Here is a 13,678-nt window from a genome sequence, read left to right as displayed (position 1 = left end):
AACATGCAGTCTGTGTATGAAATCATCAAAGCAAAAAGCCTATACATCTGTGGAGAGTTTGTAAATTTCAGGATATCAACATTAAAATGATGGATAGGGAGAAAATGAAAATTCTCTTTACTTAGAACATCATTAAATGGCATGATTGGAAAAATAGAGACAATTTGATGAGTAAGCCCAACTCACATCTCTAGTGAACTATAGTACTTTACCACCTTTTGGTAGTGGGGTCAGAGGGGGAGTTTTGTACCAGACATGATGCAGTTAGGGTTTATTCTGTATAAATTAAAATAGGTATATTCTCTGTTAAATGAATTTAAATACATCTATATTTATTAATGGTATTGCATCCTGTGTTTTTGGTGCATTATCATATTAAACATCAGTTTGAAACTTGGATGTTATTTTTGAGTTTCAAATTAGAGGCAGATTTAATTTAAAAAATGCATACATTCTCTGCCAAAATGTTGATTCTGCTCAGTTTTGGCTATAGATGATCCTTTAAAAAATCAGTTTCATTAAGGAGAAGAAAAAAAAAGATGGATTTTGTTTAAACTGGGAAGCCTGTTTTGTAAATTTCATGACATCATTAACATGTTGGAAACAGAGAAAAGTATCAAGCCTGTTTACTTAAAACCCAAATAAATGGTAAGTTAAGAAAGATAATAGCAGTTTGAAAAGCAAGCCCCCACTACCCACCCTAGTAAACTGTGCTACTCCTCCACTATTTGGGTGGTGGGTGAGAGTTTTAAAAAAAGAAAGGAACTATTTAGTTTTTACCTTAAGATAGGACGAATCAATTGAAAATTTTACAAATGAGTTATAGGATAATACTTTGCTTATATGACATAAGATTGGCCTGAAAATATTTGAAATTTGATGGGCAAAGTTATCAGACTTTTCACTCGATCGTTTGTAGTTTGTATCAATGCAAAAAATGTTTCTATAACAAAATGAGAAATCAATATATTGGTGAAATCTGTTCTGTAGCCATGGTATTGAAGATAGCCACTTTTGTAGAAAGTAGAATCTTGGATACATTTATCATAATTAATTTACTGACCAGATTAAAACTAAAAAGCAGTAATAAATTTTTTAGAGCACAAATCTTGACAACAGTTACAGAATGTTTACTGCTGGCAGAATTGTAGAACAAACAATATTTTTCCGTATAATTTAAGACTGTCATTTTGCTGATTTATGTTATTGTAGACTGGTACTCAAATTCTCTTTGTACTAGCTGTTTGACAGTTGGAAGGCTAAAACCAGTCTGACAGTGTGAAGAGACTCTTCAAAGATTGAAGCAACATAATGGTAATGATTAGTAGTTGAAATGGTTTTTGTGCTCATTTCTTCCAAGAGGTAGATATTTTGATGTTATTGAGGTCTATTATGAATGATGAAATATTAATTTTTTAAATTTTTTTTTAAAGCAAAGATTTGTATGCATCTTTTTTCAGGTATTTGATAATGGGAACAAAGTGTATATGGTAACAGAGTTAATGTTGGGTGGTGAATTGCTTGACAAAATACTGAGACAGCGATTTTTCTCGGAAAGAGAAGCCAGTGCTGTCTTACAAGTAATTGCCAGAACAGTGGATTATCTTCATCAAAATGGGGTAAATTTTTTTACAAAGTTTTAAACTAGCTTGCAATTTGTTTAGCAAAGAATAACTAGATACAGTCTAGCCTCAAATAATTATAAAATTCCTGCAACAGCTGCAATTTATCCAATTCTTGATTTTCTGTACTTGTATATTTTACTGAGATTTTACTGCCCTTTCAAAACCACTTGTGTTTAGTTGTTGTAGAAACTAGTCAGATCCTTTGGTAATGAGAGTTTGAGCTGTATATACATAAACTCTGTTCCTAGAGAATCCATCAGTCTACAGAAATGAACCATTTTTATACTTGGCTCCATTGTCTACTGCTGTTTATTGTTAAATTATGATCCAATTGTATTTCATACTTTCTAAAGTCGAAAACTTGACTTGACCCTTTTACAACCCTTTTACAAAATGTCGTCAGTTTCATTTCTTGATTAGAATTAAAAAAATAATTTTTATATTTGTCACTACAAATAGGCAGTAACTGTGAGAGCACTTATATTTGTTTCTTGTTTTTGGAATAACAGAAAGCTTGTGGCATGTACACAAAGAGGCAAAAGTCATGTTGGCAATACTGTTTACATTTATAACTATTTCTTTTTTATAATGTTCATCTTTGGCTAAAATAGATTAGGCATTCTTACATTGTTACCTTGATGTGTGATCATATAATAGGCATTCATACATTTGTCAGCTTGATGTGTAATCATAGAATAGGCATTCTCACATTGTCAGCTTGATGTGTGATTATAGAATAGGCATTCATACATTGTCAGCTGGATGTGTAGTCATAGAATTGGGATTCTTACATTGTCAGCTTGATGTGTGATCATATAATAGGCATTCATACATTGTCAGCTTGATGTGTGATCATGGAATAAAGCATTCATACATTGTTAGCTTGATGTGTGATCATAGAATAGTGGTGTGTATATTTGATTTGTTTGTTTGTTAGTTTTAATTTTTTAAATTCCATTACATGTTATAGTAATGTAATTTTGTTTACTGGAATTTGACATTTTATAGAAATTAGTTTGACCTGACTGCTTTTTTGTAAACACCTAATAATAGAACTTTGTATCTAAAAGATGACCTAGTTCATAACCTTGATTGAGAATCAAGTAAACAACTTTTTTTTAAATTCATTCTTAGTGTGGGATTGATAAGAGTGAAATTGAGGCTGACTGGGAGTATGTGATGTTAAGCATTTGAAGCTTTGATCTGGTTCTGGAAAGTGATCACATGACCCTCATACGGGAATCTGTTTTGCATCATAAGTTAGTGTATAACATTTTGCTTTAGTGAAGTTAGTCAGTTAGGCTTTTAAACACTTGGGCGTAAGGTGTTTTTTCTGTTGTGACCATATGGAGTTTGATTTTTTTCTTCAAATTATTTGGATTCTAAGACATTAATTCTTTTCCCTGGGAATATTTAAGTGCTCGTACAGAACTCTTGGACAAAGACATTTATTGTAATTTTATTTGGAATTCAAAACTGGAATATTATTTTTTGTTGATCAACTAAGAACTGTAGACACATCAATACTGTACTGGCTACAGTATATGTCATTGCCTTCCATTTGGGATTTTCGTTGGGACTCAAGTTCATTGGAACATTTTTTCACTAGGACTTCTAATTTTTAATTCTTGGATTATTCTTTAATTATTTTTGGATTTGATTCTTAAAACCATAAGTTCTTTTCTTCATTTTTACCTTGTTTTTCTAGGGAAATAAATTATTTGTTAAATTTTACAAAGCTTGTTGTCTTCACTCTTTTCTTGTTGCGTTTCTTAAGAGCCTAAATCTACCAGTAGGCATTCTTACATTGTCAGCTTGATGTGTGATCGTAGAATAGGTATTCATGAATTGTTAGGTTGATGTGTGATTAAGTAATAGGCTTTCATAAATTGTTAGCTTGATGTGTAATTATAGAATAGGCATTAATACATTGTTAGCTTGATTTTTGATCATCAGAATCATGCATTCCTCTTTTTAGGTTGTCCATCGAGATCTTAAGCCTTCCAATATTTTGTATGCAGACGACAGTGGGTCACCTGAAAGCCTTAGAATCTGTGATTTTGGATTTGCTAAGCAGCTTAGAGCTGAGAATGGCCTTCTCATGACTCCATGTTATACAGCCAACTTTGTGGCACCAGAGGTAAGACATTGCAGGTTGGCAGTAATTGGATGACACTGTTTTGAATACAACAGTTTGTTGATGTTAGTATTTGTCTACAATCTTTCTTTCAAATTTGGGGCCCCGAGTGGCCGAGTGGTCTAATGCGCTCTCCGATACGGATCACTGCCATCTCACCTCTGTCTGCGTAGGTTCGAGTCTCGGATTCGGCCAATGTGGATATGTGAGAAAGCTTGCCAGTAGCTTCTCGAGGGTCGGTGGTTCTTTCCGGGGTTTTCCCAGGTTCTTCCTCCACCATTAATACTGGCCGCCATGTATAGCCTATTGTGTGCTGAAAAATGGCGTTAAACCCAACAACAACAACATCTTTCAAATTTAATTATTTTAGTTTTTGAAGAGTTTGCCCAATATACAAATTCTCACTATTCTTTCATTATTGTCTCTCCTGCTTTTGCAAATGGTAAGACATAGGTATATCCTTGCTATATATAGATATAATATTACCATATCCTTCCTGTATGTAGGTATAGCATTGCCATAACCTTGCTTTGTTTAGGTATAACATCACCATATCTTTGCTGTATATAGGTATAACATTGCCATATACTTGTTCTATTTAAGTATGACATTGCCATAGCCTTGCTGTATATTGGTATAACATTGCCATATCCTTGCAGTATATAGGTATTACCATTGCTGTAGTCTTACTGTTAATAGATATAACATTGTCATAGCCGTACTGTATATAGGTATAACATTGCCATATTGTTTCTCTATATAGGTTTAACATTACCATAAATAGGTATAGATATAACTTTGCCAAATCCTTACTGTATATAGGTATAACATTGCCATATCCTTGCTTTATATAGGTATAACATTGCTGACAGTGATGATGGCATCGGCATTACTCAACCATCTTCTCTCTTCACACAACTTTTGTTAAGTGTCATGATCCATGACAGCAAGGAAGCTAAATCTGTTTGAGATGTACATCATTTGGTACAAGGCTTCAGATATGTTTGGGGAAAGGTAGCTGTTATCGTGATTGGTATATGATAAAAATCATATTGTTGCATCTTTTCGTCTTGCCAGCAAGAATTATTGTAAAGATCAGACAGTGTTATCACATTATTGCTCATTATTTATCATTGGTCATTTGTCCATACTTTTTGTCTTGCCTTCTTTAGCATAGGTGATACATAGGCATGCAGACTTTGCTAGTGGCTATGTCAGCATCAGTTTAGGTTTGTTTAAATTTTTTTCGGTATTGTCACAGGTCCAAAACTCGATCAATGAAAATGGTGTTGCTGAGATATCCAGTGTGGCTACTACAGTGGCCATCATGAAAATTGTATCACTACTGCTGAATTAATGGTCTTATCAGCATAATGTTTTCACTGAAAGACTTCTTATGAGGTCTAGTTGGTTGTAAATAAAAGTGGTGCCATTCTGACTTCAATTATGGCTGCAACGATGGCCATCTTGAAAATCTTATTATCACTACATCTTACGGAAGGCTGGTTATATCAATATTTTGCTTTCACCAATAAAACTTTTTATGATGTCTGATTGGTCATATCTGTACACTAACATCAGTACTGCATCATAGACCAAAGTGCTCTAAAAAAAAAACTATGACTTGCACTTGGAGTAATGTAGAAGACAGTGTAAGAAAGGAGCCTGTTGAATGTTAACTCAAAAGGTCAAGGTCACCACAACAGAAAATGGGTTCTGAAAAAAAATTCTGTCTCCAATAAATTCTGGGATCAAATATTGTGGATGGTGTGCTTTAAGTTGAGAAAGAAACCAGTGGATAAAGGTCTGAGGTCTAGGTCTTGGTAAGTTTGATTAGAAAATGATGGTTTCTGCACATTTAGTTTGGTTTATGACTGCATACCTTAGCTGAAGGTCAAGTTCATTGAGATCCTTAGGTCAGTCACAACTAGTGCCCACACAGAAGACTAATACACTGGGGGCAGATGTATATTGTATGCGATTTTGTGTCCAGATTTTAGACCTTTTGGCCTCAGATCTAAGGCAGACTGGCCTTAACTGCACACAGACAGGTGATTCTTTGCAAAAACTAGGATAAGGTGGGCATTTGGAATAAATTGCGGTCTCCATATGAAAATGATGGGTACATTAAGCAAAAAAAAAAAAAAAAAAAAAATGAAACAAAGATTTGCAGCAACTTTTACCCTTCTGCTCATGCGCAAGCAAAATAACCAATGGAAAATGATGTTTCTAATACAACTAGGCATTAGTCTCATGGAAAATCTGTTGAGAGCCAATGTATTCAGAAATATCCCCCCAAATGTCTTTCCTACGCACATTTCAGGTGAAAACAACAAAAACCTCTGGGGCCGAATGAGTTTACATGTTTATGTAGATGACTTGATTAACTTTATATACCATTACGGCATTTTTTTCTTTTCATTTCTTTTTTTTAAACACATTTTTTTGCCTAATTAATTTGGGGAGCAAAGGCGGTCGTTGGTTGTTTAAAAAATGATTTTGCAGAATAAGTATTGTTCTGGAATAAGTTACTTTATCTATTTGGATGACTTGCAATTAGAAACCTACAAATATCTGGGGATTCAGGCTTGAACAAGAAAATAATGGTTTCTGCATGTTATATTTAGTTTGTTAGTTCTTATATAGGGGGAGGGCAGGTATATAAAGTTCTATTTATGGTATTAGTGTTTTTGTTGTTGTTGTTGTAGGGTTTAATGCCATTTTTCATCACACAATAGGCTATACATGGCGGTCAGTATTAATGGTGGAGGAAGAACCTGGGAAAACCCTGGAAAGAACCACCGACCCACAAGAAGCTACTGGCAAACTTTCTTACATACCCACTTTGTCAGAATCCAAGACTCGAATCCACGTGTTTTTGTACTTTGTAAACTTAAGCTTTAGATCTGCAGTGGAAGCATATGTTTTACAAACGTAGCAGGCCCCCAGCCCCAAAAATTAAATGGTCAGTACCTCATAGTAGATGAAATTTGCTATGTTCATGTTAGTTGCTGTAGAAGTTGTAACCTAAATACTGTTAAGTGGGATGATTAAGCTTACAATATAGCTGACCCCTTGTGAAAGGCATTGTGCTGACATTTGAGTACTTGTTGATAAAAATAAGTGTTGATGCTGAAGCCTACAGTTTACAAGTTACACTAATAAACCAATATACTATTCATATAATAGGCAGATACACTGTTCATATAATTGGCAGGTACACTGTTCATATAATTGGCAGGTACACTATTCATATAATTGGCAGGTACACTATTCATATAATTGGCAGATACACTATTCATGTAATTGGCAGGTACATTGTTCATATAATAGGCAGATACACTGTGCATATAATTGGCAGGTACACTGTTCATATAATTGGCAGATACACTGTTCATATAATTGGCAGATACACTATTCATATAATTGGCAGGTACAATATTCATATAATTGGCGGATACCCTATTCATGTAATTGGCAGGTACACTATTCATATAATTGGCAGATCCACTTTCATATAATTGGCAGATACACTATTCATATAATTGGCAGATACACTATTCATGTAGTTGGCAAATACACTATTCATATAATTGGCACTTACTCTATTTCATATAATTGGCAGATAAACTATTCATCTAGTTGGCAGATACACTATTCATGTAGTTGGCAGATACACTATTCACATAAGAGATACATTTTTGTGGAATACCAGCATTTGGCCAAATATATCAGAGAGGGCCAGTAAACATAAAACATACTCAGCAAACAGTAAATATTTAGTGGATCTGAGAAATTACATAAATTCAAACACAGTACAACTGCTTTTCTGAAAATATTAGGAATCACAGTCTTAGAAAGGAATATATGTAGTTAACACATGAACTTGTGCTAGTAAATGACCCCCACCATGATATTTTCTTTTTTTAACCCAAAATTTTTATACAAGATGGATTTAGCATTAATATCTTACACAAAGCTCCATTTAGTCATCATGTTGGCATACATGATAGGTGTCAAACATGTAATTAAAGGATAATATAATTATATTTGTAATACAGTACTACCCGTTTATGTCGACATCCTCAATCCTGAGGAAATATTATTGACATAGGCGGATGTCGAGGTAAGTGCATGTGGGGGGGGTCTGAAAAAAGATACAAGTTAAATTCGTCAGTAAGGGGTGACCTGCGTCAGTGAGTAGCATTTGCACTTTGAGTAGCATTTACACTTTGAGAAAACAAACAATGGAAATTTTGAGTACATGAAGACAAAACCAGTGTGAAATACACTTGTATATTGACAAATTATATTTTGGTTACCTTTGTGTAATAAAATCCACAATAAAATATTACATCAGTCACATCCTGATATAAAAAAACATTCATTACAATATTCAGTGCCGATATTAAATGTTGGCCTTAGCACATGGTTGCATAGTTGTTATTTGCATGCTTCAAGTACATGTACTTAAATTGGCCTAGATTTTTGTCAGTCTGTTCCCATCTTATTGAGGCTACCAAGGGGATGGGGCTATTCACAGTGAAATGAAAACCTGTCAGCAAGTTGGTTTAAACAGTACATGTATTTAGTCATCGTGAAAAGTACATAAAAATGAACAAGAGATATGCGGCTGATATGAATAATGAAGGCATAATATTGTATACATTGACATATGCTAAATAAAGTTAAAAAGGAAACTGTCACAGCAAAATAAACTTGTTTTAATCACCGATCACCTTGGAAAATGCAAGAATCGATCAGATTTCATTGCTTTTATTTAAGTCGCCATGAGAGGCCAACTTTATAGGACCAAACAAAAGCTTGTTTTTTTTATCTGACCGCAACATTAAAGCCTGGCGGAAAGATTGTTGAATAAAGTACAGGTTGGAACTGGCCACTTGCCGACATAAATGATTAGGCAGGAAAATTAAAGATTGTCGGCAAGATCAACTAATTGTTGAACAAAGTATGGGTTAGCACTGGCAGCTTGTTGACATAAATGATTAAAAAACAAAGGATTTGTTCAAGCTGGGACCAAGGGCTTCTGTTGACATGTACATTTATTTTTTATATCGACGTCAACATAAGCATGACAATTTTGGTAGTAACAGTAGACCAAGGGATGGGGTTTTTGCTTTTTTGTTGAAATAGGCGGCTTGTCGACATAAGTGATGTCGATATAAGTGGGTAGGACTGTACTCAGATTTAATTGGGACAAAAGGTAAGAACAAAATATTAAGTATACATAACACATGTAATGGTTATTTGTGAATAAATGAAGTTAATGTTCGAGTTGCCTCACATGAAACTGCCATGGTATTATACAGGTGATGGTTGTTTTGTGTCTGGCGAGGGTACCATCCTGTTCATTTAATACGAATCCTGGTGGAATTCTGAGATTATCCACATGATTAATGAATGGATGAAATGTATCATTGTCAAGTGGATCCATGGATGTATCATTGTCAAGTGGATCCATGGATGAAATGTATCATTGTCAAGTGGATCCTTGAATTGAGCACCAGTTTTCGGAAGCTGTTTAGGTGTGACACGGGTCAAATTGGGTGGAATTATCTTGACTGGCAGCAAGTTCCAGTACACTGTAGGACTTGTGTCATCAAAAGAGAATCCTTCTTCAAGGTCGATTACCAAAGAGTCTTTATTATCAGACACAGTAGGATGCAAATGGAATGGATCTCAAATTGTATCCATATTCCAGTATAGTTCCATTCAGTTCTTGGAATTCCAGGCATTTCAAACTTCTTATGAGAATTAGTTGGACTTGAATAAAAATGTGGCAATCATACAGCTGATACATTCATCTTCAAAATCTTGATGTCGCTAGATCTGGCCTATGTTACTAAAAATACCAAAAACTTGAAATGACTCGTCAAAAACCACTTAAGAGAATTTACTAATTTTTACATGGCATCCAGGCTTAAAAGGCTTTCAGGTTTGTATAAATCATGCTGATCTGCCATCAAATATGACAGCTGTTACTAAAATTAGAAAAACTTGTTGTTGTTGTTGTTGTTGTGGGGTTTAACGCCATTTTTCAGCACACGATAGGCTATACATGGCGGCCAGTATTAATGGTGGAGGAAGAACCCGGGAAAACCCCGGAAAGAACCACCGACCCACGAGAAGCTACTGGCAAGCTTTCTCACATACCCACATTGGCTGAATCTTAGAAAAACTTGTAAATATTTATCTAAACCTATTGAACAGAATCCATGATATTTGATGGAAGGCATGCTGACATGAAGACTATCATGCTTCTCTAGAATTGTTGAATAGAATTTGACCAAGCTTGACAGAAAGCATCCTTGCATAAAGACCTTTAGAGTTTGTGCAAATAATGTTGTTCACTGTCAGATATGGCTGCCATTAAAACAATTGAAAAACCTTTAAAGTGTCTTTCAGATCTGCTCAGTAGAATTTGTCCAGTCTTAATATAAAACATCCTGGCATAAAAGTCTTTTAATTCTGTACAGTTGATGCTAATCTGCCACCAGATTTGGCCACTAAAAATCACAAAAACCAATCTTCAGAATTTGAATACATTTGACAGAAAGCATTATGACATTACTGTCCTTCAGTATTACACAAATAATGCCTATTGGCCAGCAAAAATAGGCAGTTTTTCAAAAATTGAAAACATTTGAAGACATTTTTATGAAATAACTGCTCGACAGAATTTGACTAAACTATGCAGAAATCATCATGACATAAAGGGTTTTAAAATTTGTGTACAATCCAATGCTAAAAGGTAAAAAAACAGTTATATAACTCTATTTATAAAGACTCCAAAGAATCTGACCTACTTTAAAATAAACAGATGTGGTCCTTTCAAAATTGGACAAGTTGTGCTGATGCGCCATCAGATACAGATGAAGACAAACTCTGGAAACTGGGGCTGTACTGAATAGTGGTTTTAAGTATTTGGCCAAATATGAATAGAGATCCATAACTATTTGACCGAATACAAATAGTGACTGAATGCTCCAAAATAAAATAATTTTTTTAGCAGGTCGAATGACATTTTCAATAATTATAAAGTAACGAAAACATGAAGCTTCATAGTAACTAAGGCATTACCAAAATATCAAAGGCTATAGTTAAATGTCTTGATAATGCTTTATGGATTAATTAATGAATAGCAAGATTCAAATTTTCAAAAGCAGTATAACAGGTACTGCTGCATGAAGAATACATCAGCTTTAAAAAAAAGTTTCGACAATGTCTGCTAGAAGACAACATCTGTTGTCTGACAAGGTGTTATCGGCAGCACTGAATAGATGTTCACTTGGTATGCCTGTTGGAGGCACTGCTATATAACGTTGGGTGCAAGAATGGAATAAAGGAAACCTGTCAGCATTGGTCTACCACCATGACACTGGATCAGTATCCCTCAGGATACAAGGCTCATTCAGAAATTTGTTCAATTAGTTGTCTATATGAATTGAGGTACTCTTTTCTGATTACAATGAGTCTGCTGTTCATGATGGTTGACCTAACTGTACTATTTGTTTTCGGCCGCATCATGCTATTCGGCCTAATACGAATACCTCATTTAATAAACTATTCAGGGCAAATATGAAGTAATTATTCGGTACAGGCATACTGGAAACCCTTAAAAAATGATTTCATTGCATGCAAGCAACAGTATTAGGAGAAATTTTAACAGAAAGCATCCAACTGACCCTAATTTCTTGGCCAACTGCTCTTGCATTTGGCTTTTGGGCAGATACCAGTCAGGAGAGCAATCTCTGGCACTTTTGAAGCTTGTATTCATAAGTGTTTGGGCCATGTCTTGATGCAGTTTTGATACATTTCCATCCTTTTTCTTATGAAGAATTGAGGCAAATATTTTATTTTTTTAAAGTTTATTTTTTGTGATGTTTATGCAGTCTGCATCTTACATGTCTGATCATGGATTTGAAATCAGCACTGTGGACTAGTTCTCATATGTCAGAGGAAAAGGGATGGGAGAAATTGCAGATTGAACTATAATTTTCAGATTTAGATATGTTGGTAAATGAATAGAAAATTTGTATAAATTGTTTTTATTAGTAAGAAAAACATGAAACCAGCTGCATATGTGTAAATCACCTAATTGATCCCTGTATACCACACAGTTGTAAACAGCATAAACCCAGATATACTATCACATACTAGATTGGTAGAGCAAGATTTATTTTGTTGGCTTGGAATTGATTGTGAAACAAACATCATAGACTTTGTTATGCCATCTTATGATGTGCCAGTGGACCTGGGTCTATGGTACTTGCAGCTTTGTGCACTCAATACTCAATAGACAGATAAATACAATACTTACATTTTCACAGGCATCTTTGGATTTAATGTCAGAAAAACAAAACTCACAGGTGAGGGTTGAGATGGTTTTGTGTGCAGTTTTCTATGGTTTTGTCAGTGCAGTAATCTACAGCTCTATTGCATACATGCACTGCACCTCTGTGTAAAATTGTGCCAACCTTTTTTCTCAACTCTGTCTTGATTTTTATTGCATTGAACTTCTATTTAAATGAAAATGCAGTGCAGTGTTCTGTATTCTTTACTAAGTTGTCTTTATCACCAGATACAGTTACCCTCACTTTGAGATTTACATGTTAGATTAATTAAAAACTGTATAGATATATTTAGATACCTGCCTTAGAGTGGTTATGCTGTGTCTGTCCATCCATCTGTATGTCCTATTGGTCCGTTATTGATTTTGATTCAAGTTGTCCACCATCTCTGTGGATGGCATGCACTTGGGGTAAGGAAGAATCCTGTCGATTTTGGGTTCAGAAGATCAGAAACCAAGGTGATTAAATGATTTCTGCATAATAACTCAAGTTCATCTGAAGTTAAAAGAGGTTGAGTATAGCTTGCACATAGGGCAAGTGAAAACCCTGTTGATCTCGAGGTTAAAAGGTCAAAGTCACTGACTGGGAGAGAAAAAAGTGGTTTGTGCACAATACCTTTGGTTCTACATCACATACATAGACCAAACTTTGTGGCTGGCTTGCATTTTGGGTAAGTTACATGTTGGGTTAAAAATAAGCATGTTAGTTTGGGTTTCAAACATTCAGAGGTTATGGTCATTGTGACTGAAATTATAAAAATAAACAACTTTACTTCTAAACCATGTACCTTGACCAATATTTGTGATGGGTTTGCACTTGATGACAATAATAATTATAAAGATAATAATAAAATTAAAATAATTATTTATTTATAGAAGGTAAATCCACACTTTGTCAGCTTATTACATTTTAGAAATCTGTCCACATGGACACCTAGAAGTTTGAATTGTTACATTCTCAATTTTATGCCATCAGTTGTTAAATCTAAATATGGTATGGAAGAAACCAGTTGATTTTTGGGTGAAAGGTTCAAAGGTCAGTGCCTTTGCAGCATTAAGTTATCAAGTAAGTTTTGTGACTAAACTCTGGATCACATGCACATAGGGTAATAAGGAAACTCTATATTCTGAATGAGATAAGTCATTTTCATTGTATGTCTGAGAAGAAAATAATGGTTCCTGAAGATTAGATTTGGTTGAAGACTACATACTTGGTTTTAAGGTTGAGGTCAGTAAACTCGAATCAACCATAACTTTCTAGTGCCAACATAAGACTACTAAAAATATAGCTGCCATTTGTGGTACTCCTGTAGTATAGGAACTCATACCATCCAAACTATTTTTGGATACACATGAAAGATATTTAATTATATTATGACTCTGTGATCTTAAAATAAGTAACAGAAAAGAATTAGAAGCAACTAACTTTGTAAAATTCAACAAAAAATTTATTTCCTAGAATATGAAGCGAAAATGTAAGAAAAAAAGAACTTACCCTATTGCAAAGCCAATTCCAAACAATCAGAGAATTACAGACACAAGTCT

General features: G+C 34.5%; 1 protein-coding gene across 2 annotated transcripts in view; it reads left to right on the top strand.

Annotated features, from left to right (window-relative positions):
* Window positions 1-13,678, top strand: part of LOC149786114 (ribosomal protein S6 kinase 2 alpha-like) — a 136,781-nt gene that overhangs the window by 102,526 nt on the left and 20,577 nt on the right. For both annotated transcript variants that reach the window (XM_089976439.1, XM_089976437.1), the window contains 2 exons: window positions 1,461-1,619; window positions 3,604-3,765. In XM_089976439.1, coding sequence (XP_089832565.1) covers window positions 1,461-1,619; window positions 3,604-3,765 — 321 coding nt within the window. The remainder of the gene's footprint in view (window positions 1-1,460; window positions 1,620-3,603; window positions 3,766-13,678) is intronic.

This window comes from Sinohyriopsis cumingii, chromosome 12, assembly GCF_028554795.1.
Source record: "Sinohyriopsis cumingii isolate HCF-2022 chromosome 12, ASM2855479v2, whole genome shotgun sequence".
In the NCBI taxonomy this organism is placed as follows: Eukaryota; Metazoa; Mollusca; class Bivalvia; order Unionida; family Unionidae; genus Sinohyriopsis; species Sinohyriopsis cumingii.
This window is presented reverse-complemented; position numbering and strand designations above follow the sequence as displayed.